This window comes from Mustela erminea, chromosome 16 (assembly GCF_009829155.1).
Source record: "Mustela erminea isolate mMusErm1 chromosome 16, mMusErm1.Pri, whole genome shotgun sequence".
NCBI lineage: Eukaryota > Metazoa > Chordata > Mammalia > Carnivora > Mustelidae > Mustela > Mustela erminea.
Genome location: NC_045629.1, coordinates 56,933,827 through 56,955,784, shown reverse-complemented (window position 1 = coordinate 56,955,784; position 21,958 = coordinate 56,933,827). Strand labels below are relative to the sequence as shown.

Genomic DNA, 21,958 nt, shown 5'->3' with positions numbered 1-21,958 from the left:
TATGTATTTTATTAAACAAAAACCAAGGTTTGGAATATTTGGAATATTATGAACATCAAAAATATCTAAAGGATATTTTTCCAAATATCAAAAATATCTAAAGTATATTTAATTAACTCTTTGCAGTTCATTTTGTTATTTTTATGTGCAAACTGTTTTCTCGCATGTGAGGGAGTCAATATACTGGATTATTAAAGGGAAAAACAGACTGATGAAGTATAAAAAAGTGAAAAGAAAGCATGCAAAAACATTCTGGAAACAGCAACTCTTGTTTGCAACTTTGGAGGAAAAAAGATTATCTGGAAGTTAGCGAGGAAATCATGTTGGGTATTCTGTCCTTGAGAAGGCTAACCAAAGGTATTAAAAAAGTAATTTCAGCTTTTTTATGGATTCTTCTGGAAAGTTTGCCAGTTCTGTCATGGAGCGTGCATGACAGGCTGTTTTTGTGATGTGTGCCAACATGAATCCATAGGGACCTGTCCCATCTTTACAGTTATGTCAAGAAAGCATTATCTTATTGCACATTTTAAATAAATGCATGTAGATTTATATATTTAGTTCTTCCGTTTAACGTGCCATCCCTATGCAATGGTAGTATAAAAAATGATCACAAATTCAAACATATGTCTATATTTCATTTAATGATAACAGTATTGTTTGTGTTTCTTGCCCATGACATTTTGTGCAGCTCAAGGCATCCATCTGGAGGATCATGGGAAGACTTAGTGCTGTGTCTATTATTAGAGAACCAGGCTAGGCTATGAAGCCTCCTTTCCCAGGTTCTGAGAAATTTGTATCTATAGCAGGGTTTCTCATTGAAAGCATTACTAGCATTTCTGCAGTAGCAATTCTTTCTAAAGGATACTTACCATGTCTGGCTCCTATGGAGTAATTGTCAATAATATTCTCTAACCATCGTGACAATAATATTCTCCAAACAACTCCCCCTCCTCTACGACCATGACTACATTTCCAAATGTTTCTTTATGAAGGAAGTACTAACACTGAGAACCAATGGCTTAAACATGAGGGGGGAGACATGAATAATTGTGAGAAAATAATTATAAAGAAAAATGAAAAATTATGAAGACTGGGGGACGCAGTCAGTTAAGTGTCTGCCTTCACCTCATGTTGTGATCCCAGGACCCTGGAATCCAGCCCTGCATCAGGCCCCCTGCAGCAGGCTTCTCCCTTTCCTTCTGCCTACTGATCCCCCTGCTTGTGCTCACTCACGTTCTCTCTCTCTCTAAAAAAATAAATAAATAAAATCTTTAAAAAGAAAAAAAGCAGAGGGGAAAAGATAGCATCAAGTGGATCTGGCTTAGGGTTACTGTATCCCCCATAAACAGGAATCCATGTTGATAACAAACGCCTGCAGGTGCAGGAGAAGCATTTAGAAGCTTCTAAGAGGTGTGAGAAAGCCTAGGAACATGTGCATTAACACTTCACCATTCATTGTAAAAGTGAGAAGCTGCAAGCTCTAGGAGGTGCCCCAAACGCAACTACTTCTAACCTGGGGCAGATGTGATTATGTGGAAAAAAATAGTGGAAGATTACAGATGGAGACACCAGAAGTGGCTCCATGCACTGCTGAAGAGAGCTAGAGATAAAAGGCTGGGAGCCAGCAGAGTGGTGGTGGGGTGGACCAATTAACCGTTTATAACCTGAGCTAAAGAGAAGAGACAAAGGAGGAGGAAATTAGAAACCAGAAGTAAATGGCTCAACAATGGCCCTTTAGGTTCACACTCCTATATAACCCAGCAGTCACTAGTCCAGGAAGCCCTCCTCAATGATGATCCAATTGTTTTCACTTAAACTACATAGGAGGCTCTCACCATCCCATCATACCTTGCCCCTCCAGTGAGGCCTAAAGGAGACCAAAATTCTGAGACTGGGCACTTTTATCCAAAAAACTATTACCTTAAAACACTGTGCACCATTACATATTATTAAATTTACTTGACTAAATGAAAAAGTAAAGTTTAACTGATATCCCATAGTTGGAGTAAAAATTAATTACATTTTCTCTGCATATCTGAAAATACAGAAACATTCATATGATCACATTTCCATGTGTGCATGTGTGTGCATAAATTTTATGTTTAAGGTATGTGTGTGCTTATGCTCTACAGTATTTATTAGGTATGGGAAATTTTTTGATGAAACCTTGCAATACAACATGTAAAAATCCTATACTTCTTTGCATAACTCTCAAACATGTAAACATAAATTCTGTGTTTAAGTTGTCAAAATACATATATTCCTTATAATAATGGTTTTCAAAATGTGAAATACCCCTGAGATTTTCTGAGACCTTTTAGGAGTTCTTGATCTAAAACATTATTTTCACAATAACGGAGCTATTTGTATTTTCCAATGAATCCACATTTGCACAAAGAGCATTAAAGCAGTATAAAAACAAAAGTGCTTTTGTTTTTAGCACACCTCAAAGCATTGAGACCAGTCTGTACGAGCTGTCATGGTATTCTTTACATTTTGAAGGGATAAAAAAGCCAGTTTAACAAGACCCTTGATGAATAATAATGAAAGTTACTGATTTTGCTAAAATATTAATTTTTTTAAACCTTATCATGGGTACACGTCTTCTTAATGTTTTATTTAACCAAATGAGAAGTGTACTGAAGCTCTCTATAGCATACTTCAGTACCATGGTTGGCTCAAGGAAAAGCACTTGTGTAATTAATTATTCTGAATTATAAGCTGAACTAGCCACTTTTCCCCATGGATCACTATTTTTACTTGAAAACATGACTGCAGGACAAACTATTCAGATGTTTATGAATAATTTCTTAAAAATGAATGAATGGATCCTGTTACTGTCAAGGAAGTGGACCATATTTGTTTCTGATAATAAAATTTGAGCTTTCAAGTGAAAATTAGAATTTTGCAAAATTTATTTCTACCACGAGTTTGATAGCTTCCCAATATTTCAAAATTTTCTCAGTTGGTTAAGCTTGATTTTGGCTCAGGTCAGGATCTCAGGGTTGTGAGACTGACATCCCCTCACCTCCCCCCCACACCCCCGCTGCCCTCAGGCTCTGCCCTGGGCCTGGAGCCTGCTTGAGATTCTCTCTCTCCCTCTCTTTCTGCCCCTCCCCCTTCCCCGCCCTCTAAAAAAAAACAAAACAGAAAATACTTTTCTGATGAAATTGGAGGCAATATTAACAAAAGGGATTTTTTATGTTATTTAATTAAATGTGTCACTTTTTGGCAAAACCTACATTTTCCAAAAGAATAATGCATAACATAACAAAATCATGCATGGATTTTGAAAAAAATTCCAAGGGCAAGATAGGCCAACGGGTTTTAATATAATTGAGTATGAAAGCTCACAGATACAGTTTCAGATTCTACTTTGGAACTAACCTGTCAAGTTCTAGTATAATACAGAGGCATATACAACATTATATGCAAACGCTGTTAAAATTCCCCTCTTTTTTTCAACTACCTACCTGTTTGACCCTGGATCTTCTTTATAAACTTCAAAAGGAAAACAAATTGCAACAGTTTGAATACAGAAGCAGATATGAAAATAAGGCTATCTTTCATTAAGCTAGCAATCAAGGAGATAGAAAAAATTGCAAAACAATGTCATTATTCTCACTAATGATGTTGTTTTGGAAAATATTATTATTTAAAAAATTATTTATTTCCTTAACAAATATGCTTATTAATATTATTTTTAAATCATTTAACACAAGTGCTTTTCTGTTATTTTTAAATGATTTAATAAATAAATACTAGTTTGGGTTTTTTTTTTTTGCCTTAACTTTTAATATGACAAATATCGATAGATAGAACCCACCTCAGCAAAAGTTTGGGGTCTTCAATAATTTTTAAGAGTGCAAAGGGGTCGTGAGACTACTGCCTTGAGGCATGGGTCAGCCATCTTTTATTACAGCCATATTTGAAAACCTGCACCCTTAATAACAAATATTTTAATCACAGTCCTTATCCATTACTTATTATATAAGAAACTGATCTCCACTAATTCACTGGAGAGAGGCCCACTCATTTTGTTACTCTTATTGCCTGAGGGACAGATTTTCATTCAAATAGAAGCTGAAAGTCAATCACCATTTCTCCAGTGAACGGGACTCCCAACTGCTGGCAAGGTTTGCCCATGAGCATAATATGAAAGAGGCCACATGCACCTCTCTCATTCTCTTATTCCTACCTGTTCAAATAGATCTAAACTCACTTTTTATTTTACAATTAGCCATTCAATAAATATTTTACAGAAACCTTTCTTGCCAGTTGGCAATAACTATCAATAGAGCAAACGTGAAGTAAGGCAAAAATTAACTGTATATGGAGTCTTTTTGAAACGTTTGCTGAATATTTTCCTATGTATTGAGCAATATTAAATGAGAAAAGTTTTATATTTTTGGCTTACTTTTTTTTTTTAATCAAATTGAAATACCTGTTCTATACACACGTACAAGCATGTACTCATCCATAAAACCACTTGCTATTCTCGAAACTTCCACAGAGTCACTAATTATCTGTTCTTGATTTTTCATCAGCTTCTGCTCTCAAAAGTAAAACATATGTGCCCAAGTCCGTGTAAATTTTGAATCCATTATTAAGTTGATATTTCATAAATTCGTTTTAAAATCCCCATTTGTTTTATTTCTTTTCTTTCTCAAATTATTTAATTGGGACTTCTTTTCATTTCAAATACCATAAGCAATACGGAATAGTTCTCGCTGCTGCCATGAAAATAAAACATTCTCAGTTGCTAAAATGGATAAATTTGACCTTATAGAAATTTTAAATAAATAAATAAAAAACAAAAAACAGGCCAGCTATGCTTTAACTTCCCTCTGGATTCCCATTTGGTTTAGTTTTCTGGGAAATCTGTTTGTGGGAGAACGGGGCAGCCGGGTCTATAACTGAGCTGTCGATCAGACGCAATGGCAAAAAGGAGAAGCCATATGGCCCACTGCTATTTTTCATGTTGAAAAAATGACAAATTTTTATATTCAGTTCCCACCAATTTAATTACACTCTATAGAGAAAATATACTCTGCAACACATGCACTGATCCAAGGCTCTTTTTTCAAATTAACCAAATTAATGTGTACTGACTGAAAACCCATATTTCTACTCTTTTGAACCAGTGCTACAAGTAGAAGCTAAACATACAGTTAAGTGTAAAAAGCAGTAATTTTTAATTCAAACAGAATTAGGTTTTTCATATTCATGTGCAATAATTTATTATATAGAATATTTATTTAAAGTAATAGCCTACGTATTCAAACTGACATTAGAATAATAGGTATTTTATACAGGTTTACAAGCCAGTTAACAAAACTATTTGGCACAGAGTTCAGCATATGTGTCCTAAAAAATTACTTCATATTTTTCTTTAATTAAACCATGTTTAAAACGCAGGAGGATGCTATTTAAAGGAACTACACTATGTAACTAAGAGCCATTTTGTAAAGCAGAATTGCTTTTCTCCTTCCTTATCTCTACTATTTTCCTTGTATTGCTTCTGATTTTTCACTACTTTTCTTGCATGGTAATAACAGTGTGACCCAGTGATACATTAATCAATGTAAACCTTACTGTATTGTTAGTTTTTTATGTATGTATTTGTTCTGTGTCTATTCATGCATATGGTATAAATTATGTATATGATATATAATACATATCCCATCTGTATAGACAATAACTACTACCAGCACTAGCAAAAGTACATTTCTATAAATATTTACTGATTGAAAACTTTTCCATTTTGAGTTGATTCCAGAAAAAGGAAGGAAATGCAACATAAAAACCTTATAATACATATGAAATGTAAAGATTACCTCTCTTCTAATTACAGAATGGATTTCAAGTTTACTGAGTTCCTTAATAATAGAAGAAAGCACTAAAAAGAATAAGGACAAATTTAAATGCAATTTAACTTTTAATATTAATAAATCATATATACTGGATGAAAAGCATTTTTAATGGTTCTGTATGACTCAATCTCTGTAAGCACAAAAGAATTTCATAAAGCTGGGTAAAAAGGATTTAATTGGAATTTTCAAATTCAATATTAGGTTCACTTAACAGCTTATAGGACCTGATGAGCAGAGTACTTGCCCTGTGTTTTCTTTACCGCTTCTAAATCTTGTTTATAAAAATTTAATTTCAGTGTAATTATAGGAGTTAATCCAGTGAACAATAAGTGCCTGCATCTACACAGCTTCTTAGTAACTCAGGAAAAATTCAAATATGCCTTTTGCATATCACAGTGGCTGGGTGAGAATCATTTTATGGCCAAACCAATCAACTATCTTCTTTACAATGATTAGAAGAAATTTATTAAAATGAAAATTACATGCAATATGTTGGTCATGCACTATAAAATACATAATCATCTCAATTATTTCAATCAAGAATAGAAATTTTCCATGTAAAATTATTTTTAAAGAGAAGAGTATTTCTAACAGTGATTTCTCATCATCGCATTATTTTCACGCTAATGCCCTTCAAATGCTTTGAGTCAAACAAAAGTATTCAATTCTGTTTTCTACTATCAGTATGACACTTGAGAAATTATTTAAGTACTGTGATCCTGGGTTCCTTTCTGCAAAATAATAATGATAATATTACTCTCCTCATAGGGTTATATAAATTTATAAATGAAATGAGTAGTATCACATAGTGTTATGGGACATCTTATGTGATAGGATCACATAGTACATGCCCAGTAAGGGGGATCAGAAAAGTATTTCTAAAATATAATAGTAATAATAATAGTGGAAACAAAAATAATGGCACTGCACTAAACATGTCCATAGATTATCTCATTTAATTTTAAAACAATAGTGTAAGGTAAGTTCTCTTTTTACCCCTATTTTACAGATGAGAAGGAGATACAGAGGGCTTAAGAAACTTGTTACTGTCACACAGCTAATAAAAGAGCAGAAATTGACTAAGTAAATGTAGCAGCTATTATTATCATATTATTATCCTCATCATCACCATCATCAACCCATTTGGTGATCTCTGCAGCAGACTAGGCTATAAAAATGAGTTCTTGGGTACTTCCAAAGATAATTGCCTCCTTTTGGAAGGAATCCAGAACAAGCCCACATTAAGCTAAATTCTGCATTGGAGTGGGCTGTTATACAGTTGGGAGGATTTATTCCAAGCACCTAGAAGACTCATGGAAGATGAATAGATAGAATTTGTCAGATTTTCCTTTACCTTTAAACATAACCCAATCCAATGAAGAGGACAATGTCATTTTGTCCATACACAAAGGCATTTTTAAACATTACAATGAGCTCATCTGGTGGTCATTCCCTGGGAAATTAAGTACCCAAAGATAAGCACCCACACCTCATATAAAATATGGTCTGCATTGTTAATGAGTGATAAAAGTTAATGGGACTTTAGTGTAAGGTTATGAGTCTACACCAAAGCAATTGAAAATGAAAAGGTAGAGTTTACTCAAGTTTAAATCTATAAAGCTTTTATCAAAAGTATTTACTTGTTTTATCCCCCCTACCTATTTAATTATCAAAAATAAATGTAAAGTTGTAGTATTTTGGATATAAATTAATAATGAATGCTCATTTTTCTAAACATTTTTTCAATGACTCATGATCATATACGTATAATCATTTTGAAACATTCTTATCAAAGATGAAACTTAATGATTTTAAAGAGCACCATAATATATTATTTAAGTACATACCAGAAAAACAAATGCAATATTAATGTGAATATATTCTCATTATTTTTTCAAAAACTTAGATGAATGTTCTTGATTTTAATAAGAATTCCTAATATGCTTCAAATGACTTTTAACTTTTATTTTCTTAATTGTTAGCAATAATCAATTCTTTTTTTTTTTTTTTTTTTTTTTTTTTTTTTTGGTAATCTCTACCCCCAACATGGGGCTTGAACTCACCATCCTGAGATCAAGAGCCACATGCTCTTCCAACTGAGTCAGCCAGGGGCCCCTATTGTTATCAATAATCAGACATTTAAAGTATGCTGGGTTTTTTTTCTTTTAATTCAAAAGTCTTTTAAAATAACTGTTAGGAACGCATGTTGTTCTTTAAAAAATTTGGAGAACTTCACAAAAATTGGAAGAATTAAAAACACTAGTTGTACCTGGAGATTTAATATTCAAATCAATGTTTGGAAGACTTGATAAATAAAGCCAAACACTAGGAAAGCATTTTCTAACAAGATTGCTAATGGAAAATCACCTCATAACAACTGAAGACTAGAAAGAATACACCCAAAGCCATTCAAATGTTGAGTTTTCACATCTCAGTACTGTACTGCCTCCTACGTGACAATCACATTCCTCCCATGCTTTGTAAGAATGAAATCAAAAGCAAGACCTCACCACCCCCAAGTACTTATCAGCAATTCTCCTTTCACTTCTTGACATATTTTAGGGTATACCTCAGGTCAAGACCAGGGACCAGGAAGAATATCCTTTGAATGGATTTATTTCTGCTTTTATCATTTCCTTTTTATTGGGATCTCTAATTCAAACCTGGGTAATCAATGGAGACGAGACAATAGATTAAAGGGAGCAGGACAGAAAAGATGGCAGACATTTCCTTTTTTTTTTTTTTAAGATTTTACTTATTTATCTGACAGAGATCACAAGTAGGCAGAGAGGCAGACTGAGAGAGAGGAGGAAGGAGGCTCCCCGCTGAGCAGAGAGCCTGATGCAGGGCTTGATCCCAGGACCCTGAGATCATGACCTGAGCTGAAGGCAGAGGCTTAACCCACTGAGCCACCCAGGTGCCCAGGCAGACATTTTCATTACCCAAGAGACTCTATCTTTTAAAATGGGTCATTTGTGCTTATATATTCCCAGTTAACGAGTCATCATGTCTCTAGTTATGATTATTTTATTTTGTGGAAATTGTTTCAATCCCCATTGAAGCCCAAATGAAAATTTTAAGCTTTTAGCGGGTGAGATGAAATCTGGAGTCGAAAAGATCCCAGTTTTGATCCCTTCATATAGTCCTTCACATATTCACTATGAAACTGGAAAACTTCCTTAGTGCCTGTGAGCCTCCAAGCTGAGATCTGTAACTAAGCAAGCAAGACATTATTTCATGGGATCATTGTAAGAATTCAGATGCTTAGCTTGGGCTTTCCACTTAGAAGATGGTTATTGTTACAATTCCTTCTACAGGATACCACAAACCACAACTTAAGTCTAGGGTCCTGGTGGCAGTGGAGGAGACCTGCAAGACTCAGGCACCATTTGTTAACTCACCTCCAAATTACTGGAGTTGTTAATCCAAGTTGTTAACTAACCATTTGTTAACTAACCTCCTTACCTGTCCAAGATCTCCCTTCTCATTGAAAGCTGTCATTCTCCTCCAAAAGTGTCCCTCCTTCTTCACCACCATCTGTAAGGTCTAGGGTAGACCTTTAATGTTAATCATTTGACGCAAGTTATTTACACGAAGGTATGAAAAAGGCTTAACGGAACTGTGGACTTTTGCCCTTTTCAAGGGCCAATAATTGACAACAGAGATGCTGGGGGTTTTTCTTCCTGTGTAAGAGAAGCTTGGCTACCCTAAATAAATTAATAAAGAACCGAAATGTAATGACGAAGTATTTACCAGGGTAATTTTAACTCCTCCCTATTTTCTATTAAAGAAGCAAAAGTTAACCTTCCAAAAGAAGCATAACCTATAAACACTACACAGTTGTTGTTGTTTTTGTTTGTTCTTTTTTTTTTTTTTTTTTTTAATTTTTGCTGAAGTTGCTCTTCATTCTCACAGGGAAAAAACTTCATTTCCATAAGGACAGGGATCTTGTCTGTTCTTCTTCGTGGATCCATCTGAAGCACCTGGAACAGTGTCTGGTACATGGGGGATGCTCAGTAAACATTTGTTGAGAGATCAGGAAAAATACATCCTTAAACTCCTGCCCTCCTTTAGAAATTTGCAAAGATAGATTAAAAAGTAAATAAAAGCAAACACGCTTTGATTTATTTGAAAGTCACACACAAAGGAGATGTCCCAAGCATTGTTTATGACTACAGCCTTTGATAAGTAGTCCTGGTTTGAATTTGGGCTGTACGACCCTAAGTAAATCACTTAATTTCTCTGTTTTGCCTCAATATCCTTCTTCTGTAGAATGGGTATGCTGCTACCTCTTAGTATTGTTATTATGATTAAATAAGGCGGTGAATGAGTAAAAGGCCTACAAAATTTCCTGACATAAAATCAGCCCCAAGTTGTTTTTTTTTTTTTGAAACATGAAATTTTGCTAAGGAAGGCACTGAGGCCCATGAAGTAAATCACAGCTGGAGGTCCCACAGCCATCAGGCCAAGCCAGAACCAAACAGCCCGGTTTCGAGTCAGTTTATGAAAGTTTTTCCCACTGTACTAAGCTCCCTGCTCATCTCTTTATATATGGTCTCTAAAACTACTTGCAAAAAGAAAAAGATGTGTGCTTCACACTTTCTCGCAAAGACTTTTCGAAAAATGCAAGATTCCCAGATGCTTGCTGGAAATATTGAGAAAACCCTGAACCATGCCACACAAAGCAGTTACTCTAACTACCCTAATCCTGAGTTTCGCAGACTTATGGAAAATTTATGTTCTTGAGCGTGTGTGAACACACAGCTCAGGCAAACGGGAATCCAAACAGCAATCCTTGAGGTGTCTTCAGGATGAATATAATATTCAGAGTCACTGAGTGCTTCTCTTCCTCCTCCGGTCTCACCTCCCTCGGCTCGCAGCATTCCCCACAGCTGGTGCTGGAAACCGCGAACTGCTCGCGAGTGCGGGCGGGGGCGGCCGAGGGGCCGGAGCCGGAGGCGGTGGAGATGAGGCGAGTCTGAGCAACGAGCGCAGCGCCGGCGCCGAGCTCAGCCTGGAAGACAGGCTTCCCGGACCTGTCGAGTCAGACCTCACGTGCACACCAGGAGATCGAAGCAAGGCCACCTAACCAGCCGCGACCTCCGAGCGCCGCGCAGATGTGCGGGGAGCGGAAGGTGAGTCACCCTGCCCTCCTCCCCACCCCCCAACCCGTGTCCAACAGGTTGGACGGGGCGCGACTCCAAGGGGCCCGGTGGGCACACCTCTAGGCTCACCTGGGCACCGCGCTCGGCTGCTCCCTTTACCGTGTCGGCGTTACTATTTAAACTCCTGCCCCAGCCCACGCCTTGTTCTATTCCTTGTCTTTTTGCCTTCCCTTCTAAAAGGAGAGCTCCGCTCTGGGCCGGAGAACAAGCCCAGAACGCCTGCTTTCTGGGAAACTTGGGCCGGCAGAAATGGCTAAACCCAAGGGCGCAAAGTGCCTCGATACGCGGCGGCAAACGGTGATCCCTAGTCCTTAGTCACTCACTGGGACTTCAGTTAACAGTCAAAACCAATTATCCTTATTCCTCAACCAGGAGGTCGAAACCAGAGGGAGGGAGGAGGAAATAGAGCGTGAGTGACAATCAGACCTGAATGAGAATGAATGGGAGCAGATGATGTGGCCCCCTCGCCCTGGGCACCCTCCGCCACGTGCTCACGCCCCCAGCGACCGCTCCCGGGGAGGCCTCTGAAGCCGCCGCAGGAAAAGACGACGGAGGAATACAGAGCCTCAAGTTGGAGAGAACTCAGACCCGGCTACCACTTCCCCTGCTTTCTGAACTTTTCCTCTTGGTCTCCTGGGCTGGAGTGAGTCTTACCACCACCCCCGCCCCTGGCCGCGGTTCGTTCCCCCCAGAGTCATCCTGTCTCTCCCCCCCGCCCCCCAGATCCCCTACCTCTCCCTCCCCGCCCGCTCCATCCCTCGGTAGCGAAGCATTGAATCCGTACACCTCCTGGGCAGGGAATCTCCGGCATAAACTTAGTAGGGGTCGGGGCGGGGGGTGGGGGCGGGGGCGGGGGGCGTGAGTCCGGGAAGGGGTTCGGCGCCCGGCAGGGTGCCCCGGGACTGTCCCCGCCTAGACCACGTCTGAGCTTCCCCCCACCTCCGGCGCGACCCTTCAGCCCCGGCGCCCGGGCCCCCGAGCGCCGCGATCGCACACTCGCTGCGCCCTAGCGGCCACAGGCGGAACGAGCACAGGGGGTGGAGAGTGGAAGGGTGCGCGGGCGGGAGGCACCCCCCTCGGGAGTCAGGGAAATCCCGGCTGCCACCAGGGGCCGTGCCACCACCCTCGCCGGACCGAGGCTTCCGGCGCGCCCCCCAACTATGTGGCGCCCTCACACAGCGGCGGCGGGGATGGAGCTGCCTCCCCGAGGGCGGGCGCCGCCGGACTCGCCGCTGGACAGCTGCTCCCTGACCTCGCTGGACTCCAGCGTTTTCTGCAGCGAGGGTGAAGGGGAGCCCCTGGCGCTGGGGGACTGCTTCACGGTCAACGTGGGCGGCAGCCGCTTCGTGCTCTCGCAGCAGGCGCTGTCCTGCTTCCCGCACACGCGCCTTGGCAAGCTGGCGGTGGTGGTGGCCTCGTGCCGCCGCCCCGGGGCCCTGACCGCCGTGCCCAGCCCCCTGGAGTTCTGCGATGATGCCAACCCCGTGGACAACGAGTACTTCTTCGACCGCAGCTCGCAAGCATTCCGCTACGTCTTGCACTACTACCGCACCGGCCGCCTGCACGTCATGGAGCAGCTGTGCGCGCTCTCCTTCCTTCAGGAGATCCAGTACTGGGGCATCGACGAGCTCAGCATCGACTCCTGCTGCAGGGACAGGTACCCGAGAGGCGCGCGGTGGCTGGGCCGGGAGGCGGGCGCAGCGGGGCAGAGGGCAGCAGAGGTAAGATAGGAGCTTCCCACGAGCCTCGCAGGATCCAGGCCTCAGAGTACCTGAGGCCATTTCTGAGCTGTTTAAGGTCGGGTGGCGATGATGTTTGAAAAGCGTCAGAGCCACCTTTGGACTGGAACTTTTGGAACCTCTTCCTTTTTTGAATGAACGTGTGCCGATTCGATTTGAAGGTAAAGGAGGCCAGGCCTGAAATAAATATTTGATGATAGAATAAATGAGTCAGAAAAGCTGTAATCCAAAAGATGCACGTATAGAGATGGAGGTCTCTATCACTTATCATTTATCATTTATCAGAGCTAGAACACTAGGGAGCTTTATCATTTATCAGATCTAGAACACTAACTTTATTTTCTTTTTATTTCTTTATTCTTTTTTGACATTTTTTAATGTTCGGTTAGCCAACGTATAATACATCATTTGTTTTTGAAGAACACTAACTTTAAACTTGGAAAGAGAACTGCTTTAATTACAGGAGATAAAAAATTGGTTCCTTGACTGGGAATGTTTGTGGGACTTTGATGATGACTTTGCTGTTATCTTGCTATTAGTGCTGGTTCTTCATGAACTAAGTTGTAATGTAAGTTTCCATTACACACACACAAAAGTTCCATATGGCAAACTTACGTTCTTGCATTAAAGTAGATTTGTTGTATATAAATCTTTTTGTATAAACCTCCACCAAGAAAGGGTCATTTTAAAAATAATAATCCTAAACAAATTTTGAGTACTGTGGGAAGGAGACAGCCTGGGTAAAATATGAATGGACATTTCCTGCATTTTACTAACATAAAAAGCATGACCTCACTGCTAAGTTTAATTTTCTTTTGACATCTATATTTTTGAAAAGTTAGATTAATCACCAAGTTGTTTTCTCTAAAAGATACTTCAGAAGAAAGGAGCTGAGTGAAACGTTAGACTTTAAGAAGGACACAGAAGACCAGGAAAGTCAACATGAGAGTGAACAGGACTTCTCCCAAGGACCTTGTCCCACTGTCCGGCAGAAGCTCTGGAACATCCTGGAGAAACCTGGATCTTCCACAGCTGCTCGAATCTTTGGGGTCATCTCCATCATCTTTGTGGTGGTGTCCATCGTCAACATGGCCCTGATGTCAGCTGAATTAAGCTGGCTGGACCTGCAGCTGCTGGAAATCCTGGAGTACGTGTGTATTAGCTGGTTCACCGGGGAGTTTGTCCTCCGCTTCCTGTGCGTGCGGGACAGGTGCCGCTTCCTGAGAAAGGTGCCGAACATCATAGACCTCCTAGCCATCCTGCCCTTCTACATCACGCTTCTGGTAGAGAGCCTGAGTGGGAGCCAGACGACACAGGAGCTGGAAAATGTGGGACGCATTGTGCAGGTGTTGAGGCTGCTCAGGGCTCTACGCATGCTAAAGCTGGGCAGACATTCCACAGGTATTCAAATTTCAGTGATGCTTTTTAATTTGCCATTGTTTGTAATCATTAGTGCTTGACTACACAGTCCAAGAGAAGTGACTGTGAATTGATACTCTGAATTACCAACTCCCACCCTTTACCCAGCCAGGATCTCCAAAAAGGTGTTGGGAAGCAAAATCCTGAAGTTTTATAGAGGAGAAGATATCTCTCCCACTCCTTCTCTTCATAAGACAAGTGAAAAACAGTTTGACTGCTTGTTAACCTCGATTTTTTTACCCAATGCTCAGAAGTTGTACAAAAATTAAAGATACTCTGCCTGTAGAAGGTTCTAGATAAAATATGCATGAACAGCATATAAAGAGATGCATAAATTATTCATGATATATAGGGACATAAGCCAGTTTCTCTTCTGTGTCCAAGGAAGGGCTTACCCCACACGTTCCTGGGCAAAAAATAAAGTCAGCCTTGTAGGGCTTTCTTCAGCCATGCGGAAAGTGCGATGACCAGGCACTGGTGGCCATCCCATACTTTTTGAAGAGACGATGGATATATTTGCTTTGGAAGAAAGCTGAAGACACTGATTAACTGCTTTAATGCTTTAGTTAGTATCTGAGAATTTTCTTGTCCGTAAACCTGGATGCATGAGAGAGATGGTAACAGGAATTCCTTAAAATCTAATGAAAATCTAATGAACGCTCTTTCTAGAGAAATCCCCACACAACACTCAGTTGTGCATGAAAGTTAGAGTCAAGGTCTGGGGTGGTCACACAAATCCATTAAGGATGATTCTTGAGTTCCTGAGGGCAAGAATTCTCAGTGGCTGGTCCTGTAGCTGTTGGATGTTCTGGAGTTTCCTTATGTTAGATTTTAATGAAAATAAGAACCCTTTGAAAAGCTTGTTAACAAGCAAATTCTGAGCCCCAATCTGTGATGAGACAGATTTTAATATTTGGGGGTGGGTTGAGGCGCATACATTTTAACAGGCTCACAAGGGATTTTGGTGGACTCCACTTTAGAAAACGCAGGAGTAGGAGGATACCGTGTTAAGACAGTACATATTAACGCAATACACAAAATACAAGTAATTTAGCTAGAAAGTCCCATTACCACCTTATTTCCCTAAATATATGCCTGACTGGTCACCTAAACGAGGTTGAGGGTCATTGTCTCTCCCTCTTCATATAGGGAGAACTTAACTTCAAATATGTTTTTTCCCCACATGTCTGAGGTAATTAGGACTTCTCCTAACATAATTTTGGTAGTGTATTTTCCTAGCTAGTCTCACAGAGCAGGGATTTGATAATGGGGTTTCCAACAACTTTTAGAAGTACCACTCTTTGTTTTCTGACACACATAATAGGATGCTTTCTCCTAGTATTTATAAACTCCTTACAAGATTCGATTTAAAAACACCCAGTGAAGACTACATTTTTTCCCAAAAGAAAAGAAAAAGAAAATAATAGTAATTTACACCATGTCACCTCTTCAAAGTTTTTTTTTTTTTAGTTCCAAAGCAGTACAAAGTATTAATAAAGCCTTAATTTATTGAAAGGATATGAACGCTTACATAAATATTTGACAATTTTATGTTGTGCATCACATTTGGCAATTGATGACATATTTCCCTATGTATTAACTATAAATACAAGTTGAGAAGTATTCTAGAATAACAGGAGGACAATGGTGGGCCAGAGAGCTAAAGTGTAAATCCTGGCTGTGTAGCTTTGTACTAGACATGCCACTTCTCTCTGTCTCAGTCTCCTCATCAGGAAAATGGCATAATAATTGCATCAATCTCATATTGTTTTTTGAGTATTATCTGAATTAATAGATGTAGCATACAGAAATTCCAACCACTTTGTGTTTCTTTACAAAATTATTTAGAACATTTCATCTTGAAATGAAAACAGTCTACTAAACACTGCTTTTTCTCATGCTGTCAATATATTTCAGAAATGCAATTCAATGTAGACACATCAAGGCCAGTTTCCTAAAAGATATTCTAAAAAAAAAAAACAGTCTTTTGAAGTTAAATGTCAAAATTAATGTTCCTTAATCTTTAAAAGTAGCTGGTAAATAATTTAAGAATATCTTAAAGTTTTAAGAACAAAATTTAAAAATTATGAGAGCACAAATGGGATTTTAATGCAATTTCAAATACTCGCTAGTGAATAAAGATTAAAATGATTCTAAAAGGTATTACTCTGACCTTCAGAGACAGCCTGACCTTCAGGCTGATATGACTTCAAAATTTTTAGCAGTGTTTGTGAAATCTGATGCCGGGGGAGATGCCATTTTCAACCTCTAGTCCCATGATGGGCTCATCTGACTCTCCTTAGGGCTGAGTTTCTCTGGAGATGGGATTGGACTCTCTTGGGTATCACATAGGAGTAGGGAATGCAGCAGTGCCTCATAGTGAGTGAATTTCCTAGTGGCTTCAGTCCCCCGTACCTTTTCGCAGTGAAAGAATAATCTGTATTCAGGTCTATCTCCTTACAGAAAAGCAGAAATCCTATGTACTCCAGGGAAATGTTTCCCTATAGCTTTGGTACTATGGGTGCGAATTTGAGTACATGTCACAGGAGTTCAGGAATCCGTCATGATAAGCCTTTAAGATGCCCTGTGGACGGTGAACTGGTCTCATCTCAGTGCGGTCACTGAAGCCTAACTTGTTCCTGCTGGTTCACTTCCTTCTCCTGGTGGACACTCTTTACTGCTTCTGGCTTTCAGACAGCAATGCCCTGATTATGTTCAGCTTCGTTAGGAGGGTGAATAAAGCAGACACATAAAATGTAAGGAGACAGCATTAAACTGTGTGCCAAAGTGATGCACAGAAAAGCAGGCCTGGCCAAGTGAGCCCTCCACGTGCCACGCGGCAGTGGACTAAAATGTCATTCCTGCCATCATCCCCTGCCTGCCTTGTAACCTCATCTGTCACCTTTTGTGGGTGTTTCCATAGTAGGTGTTTAGTAAATGTATAAGTAGATGAATGAACCTAACTAGACTTCTTTCTATCCTTTGCAATCGGGCCCCACCAACGAGACTATGAGCTCCCTGAAGGAAAAGATGATGATGTATCATCTTGGTATCCCCAGAACACTGCCCAATGCTGGAGACATGTTAGATGTGAAATGCATGTTTGTGGGCAGAGAGCCGGGCAGGAGAGGGGAAGAAAGGGAAATGGAATGTGGCGAGGGGAGGAAGGGGTGCCAGTGACTGACGACAGTTGTTCTATTCCAGGATTACGCTCCCTCGGGATGACAATCACCCAGTGTTACGAAGAAGTCGGCCTACTGCTCCTATTTCTGTCTGTGGGAATTTCTATATTTTCAACTGTGGAATATTTTGCTGAGCAAAGCATTCCTGACACAACCTTCACAAGTGTCCCTTGTGCATGGTGGTGGGCTACAACATCCATGACCACCGTGGGCTACGGGGACATTAGACCAGACACCACCACGGGCAAAATCGTGGCCTTCATGTGTATATTATCAGGAATCCTTGTCTTGGCCTTGCCTATCGCCATTATTAACGACCGCTTCTCCGCTTGCTACTTCACCTTAAAGCTGAAGGAAGCAGCCGTCAGACAGCGGGAAGCTCTGAAGAAACTCACCAAGAATATAGCCACCGATTCCTATATCAGCGTTAACTTGAGGGATGTCTATGCCCGGAGCATCATGGAGATGCTTCGGTTAAAAGGCAGAGAAAGGGCAAGTACTAGGAGCAGTGGGGGCGATGATTTCTGGTTTTGAATTACTTTCCATTTATGTACAAAAGCTTGTGTACAACTAAACCCAACTGATAAAGTCTTGATATGGATGTCTGTGTACTGTTGAAGAGTCTCTTTTGAGTATCACCCGTGTTAGTTTTTACTGATGCATTGCTTGGTCTGCTAGAATAGTTCAGGTCCCCCAAACCAAGTGCACACTGAGTCTCACCACTAGTCATTTAACACAACCCAATACAAGGAGGCCAAATGTTTGAATCGTCAACTAGAAAATAAGAGTGCAATACAAACCACAAAGTTTAAAGCTTACGTATCACTGATTTTAGAAGTTCTTTGCATCACTAATTTAAGAGAATGGGAGTTAAGCTGCATAGCCCAGAGCAAAAATAAGTGAATATTTAGGAACATCCTGAATGACTTGGCTATTTAAAGACCTTCTCCAAGTAAATAAATCAGTCCTTTCTCCATCAGTTAAAGCTGTTAAATACAACAATTCTCTTTGCAAGCAAAAATCCCCATTTGACGGCCATAGATGGTGACCCTGTCTTCTCTCTGGTGCAAACCCCTGGTCACAGAGGGACTAAGTTCTGATTCCCATTGTTACCATCTGAGGTGGGAACCCCCAAATTGCTTAGCCAACAGCAGAAGAGGCTTTATAGAGACTTCGAGAACTGTGCCTTCTCATCCTCCCCACTGATTGCATTTCTGTAGCCTACGGCAGGCGTCTTCCGCATCCCTGGGAAATCAGAGGGTCTTCAAAAATCTCTTTATTGATGTGGTGTTCAAATTGTCTTTAAAATCACAAATATAAAAATGTGAAGTAGTGAACATCCTAAATATAGATACTGAAATTATTACATAGTCTTATTTCATAAAATGAGAATGATATGTTGACTGATACCATCGGTTGAACTGGAAGATGTTTTATTTTTTAACAAAAAATATCATAGCTCTCTGAGTGCTGGGGCATACAGCAAATGTTCAGACTGCACCCGTGATAATGATAGAATTCATGGACATTCTGTTGTATGATTAAAACCCAAAGTTCTACACCTAAGAATTAGTTTATGATTCCCAATAGTCTAGTGGAGGAGATTTTAAAAACTAATACCTGCATTTTCAGTGTGTTTAATAGTGCCTCCAAGGGGATGAAATTGGTTCTTGGGGGCAAAAATATCAGTCCCTTTATTCCTAAAACAGATATATACATGCAGTACACGAATAGATTATATAGAGTATAACTATGGTGTTAAAATCTCGTGAGGTGGAAAATTAGAGGAAAAAAATGCCTTGGAGGCTCTTTGCCAGGGTTAGATGGTGCTAAGAAATACACATTGAGAAATACTGCTTTAATATATGGCTATACCATAGTTCACCAAGTCTATTTAAAACAGCCTATTGTATTATGAACCACAAAAAAACAGGGAAGGGAGGAAAGAGGGAAGGAAAGAAGGAAGAAAGGGAGGGGGAAGGAAAGAAGGGGAAGGGAGGGAGGAAAGGGGAGAGAAGCCATTCCATTATAAGAGGCCGTCGATTATAAAATGCATCCAGATTTTGGATATGTAAAAATTTTAAATATGCATCTTAAATCAATAAAATATCATATATACTACCTCCGGTTTTCTGGTATGCATGCTTAAGCGCTGAAAACATTTTCAGTGATGTCATGAGTTTCAGATTGTATGCTAAAACATTTTAATCCACTTGGCTTATTTCCACTTCTCCCAAATATTATGAAAGATTTAAGAGATATGAATGGTAATAAAATAAATATTTTCCCTCTTACACAATTCACAGGTGCTGGAGTATAGCATAGGGCCACTAATTCTAGTATAAATTCCATCCATAGTCTAAAGATGAAACAGAAGTTAGGTATAGAAGCCAAACTTTCTGTGGCTTCTCTGGAACTCTCCCCATTAAGAATAGTTGCTCTGATCCAGGTTTGTGTTCTATATTCATTGTGTATGATGTTATTAATCCCAAAATATCCCTATTAAACAATTATTATTATGCTGGTATAAGTATTAGTTTATTATATTTATTCATTCAACAAATATTTATTTAGGACCCATCTGTGGGCTGGGCACTGGAGATTCTTAAACCAGACTAAGTCCTATTCTCTTATATTTAATATTCTATCTGAGGGTTTGAGGCGAACACAGATGGTAAGACTGAGATATAAGAAGGTAAAATAACCTGCCTAAATTCACACACTCCACATACTGGTGACAGAGTCCAGAATGAACCCCAATCTGCTGGACCCCAAAAAAGATACTCCTGAAAGTCATATTATAGATTTCATTATTCCCACACAGCCTGTGGGTAGGGATTCATTTCGTAGCCAGGCAAGCCAATTTCTTGTGGATAGAGAAGTTGCCTTAAGAAAAATTTCAGCTTATTCTCGGAGGTGGAATGGTGCTTATAAGGAACAGCTATTGCCATGCTTTACAGCCATTATTAGACAAGAAAAATATCTGTAGAATAATTAATAGCTAGAAAAATGAAAAAACTGTATGTATTCCATAGAGGTACATTTTTCTACCATCAAAGATTCTTAACACGTACTTCGTAAATGTGATATGTTAGCAGTATATATTTTGTCAAGATGTGGACATTTCAAAAGAAAATTTTAAATACCATTGCTTAGTCAACTTCGCTGTTAGAGAAAGTATCAGCATACTTATTCAGCAGTGTACATATAAGCAAGCTAAATTTAATTTAAATAACATGAAATAACTGTTAATTTTATATCCTGTCATTTGAAAAACATTTAATATTTTTTCACAAATGTAGGAATTATTGCTACAAAACAATGTATTTAATTTGGAAATATAAATAATGGAATTATTGGCTTTCTTTAAGCTTTTTAGAGAACACTAATTAAAAACATTTGTGTGCACAGAGGTAATGCCTGAATATCTAAAAGAGCAATTTTAAGGAGTCACTATGGTGTCTCTAGCAGAAGTGTGGCAAGATGAGCACGTGTTACTAGGTTCTGTTCTTTTATATACAAGGAATTATTGCATCTATCATTTTAATGCAAATTAGTGTTAAATATAATGTATTAGGTGCATACAGAAGTAAACTGAGGTAGAAATATCAGTGCTGTGTTTCAATGTGGACTTCTTACTCTGATTAAAATCTTTGACTAAGCTTTTGCAGAAAATATACCTGCTGGCCCAAGTTATCGGAGCAACAGATTATCATTGGGTAAGATTAATGCTTTGACGAACATTTCCACTGAAACATTTTGTTAACATGAAAAACCTGCTCTTTTGAAATATTAACCATTAATATCTGTGTCTTATCAGTCCTTCAGTTCAGGTCCAAGATACCGGTTACAAATGACGTGTTTTAGGGCTTCCCTTGGTGATTTTCCTTCACAAAGCGCCACCACTCCCAAACCTCTTTGCTAATACATGAAATAAAATGCCCCATAGGAGGGTGTTACTCATAAACCCCACTGGCAATTGTTTATGCGGCATGTCTTTAGGGTTACTGGGAAACGTCCTCACTTGCCTTCTGTTAGAATCTCTCCCTTGCTTATCCCCTCAACTCCCCTTGCCGCGCTCTTCCTGGTGTGGAATCAGTAAGACTCAAACCCTAATTAGATCCGATCTCGTGCCTCCGTGGGCCTCCCCCACAGAGCTGATCACGAGGACAGAAAAAAAACCAACGTATGCAGACTGCTTTCATTTTTACATTCTTGCCTACAACCCCAAATGGGTCCTTAATGCTGCTAAGCAATCACACTGCAATTCCTGAATGTATTCACTCTCTAGATAAATATAGACCTCCAACACCTCCTTTTCATTGCACTTTCACTCAGAAAATAGAATCGAATTTTCCACAAGGGCCGACACCCACATTTATCCACCTACCTCCACCTGTGCCTGTTCATTCTGCCTTTCCTCCTATCATGTGGATTGAACTGTCCATCTTCTCCCTCCTCTGCAGCTTTAGGACATGGCTTCAGAGAGCCTAGCCCCTCTTCCTACTACACCATCAATTTTCCCCCTTGCTACGGGATCATTTCTATCAACATATAAGCATAATTAATTTTTCCCATCT

At 39.6% G+C, this 21,958-nt stretch overlaps 1 protein-coding gene across 1 annotated transcript; it reads left to right on the top strand.

Annotated features, from left to right (window-relative positions):
- The first annotated feature begins 10,580 nt into the window (after positions 1–10,580).
- On the top strand, positions 10,581–20,054 carry KCNV1 (potassium voltage-gated channel modifier subfamily V member 1). Its single transcript, XM_032316736.1, has 4 exons — positions 10,581–11,008; positions 11,411–12,695; positions 13,649–14,178; positions 17,401–20,054. The coding sequence occupies exons 2-4, from the start codon at positions 12,199–12,201 to the stop codon at positions 17,910–17,912; spliced, it is 1,539 nt and encodes a 512-aa protein (XP_032172627.1). The 5' UTR covers positions 10,581–11,008; positions 11,411–12,198; the 3' UTR covers positions 17,913–20,054.
- The last annotated feature ends 1,904 nt before the right edge of the window (positions 20,055–21,958 follow it).

What these genes read in the sequence shown, in the direction of transcription:
- KCNV1 (XM_032316736.1), top strand. Translation starts at nt 12,199, where the DNA reads ATGTGGCGCCCTCACACAGCGGCGGCGGGGATGGAGCTGCCTCCCCGA. An exon ending in GACTCCTGCTGCAGGGACAG is followed by an intron (nt 12,696 to 13,648) that starts GTACCCGAGAGG and finishes TTTCTCTAAAAG; the next exon opens with ATACTTCAGAAGAAAGGAGC. An exon ending in GCTGGGCAGACATTCCACAG is followed by an intron (nt 14,179 to 17,400) that starts GTATTCAAATTT and finishes GTTCTATTCCAG; the next exon opens with GATTACGCTCCCTCGGGATG.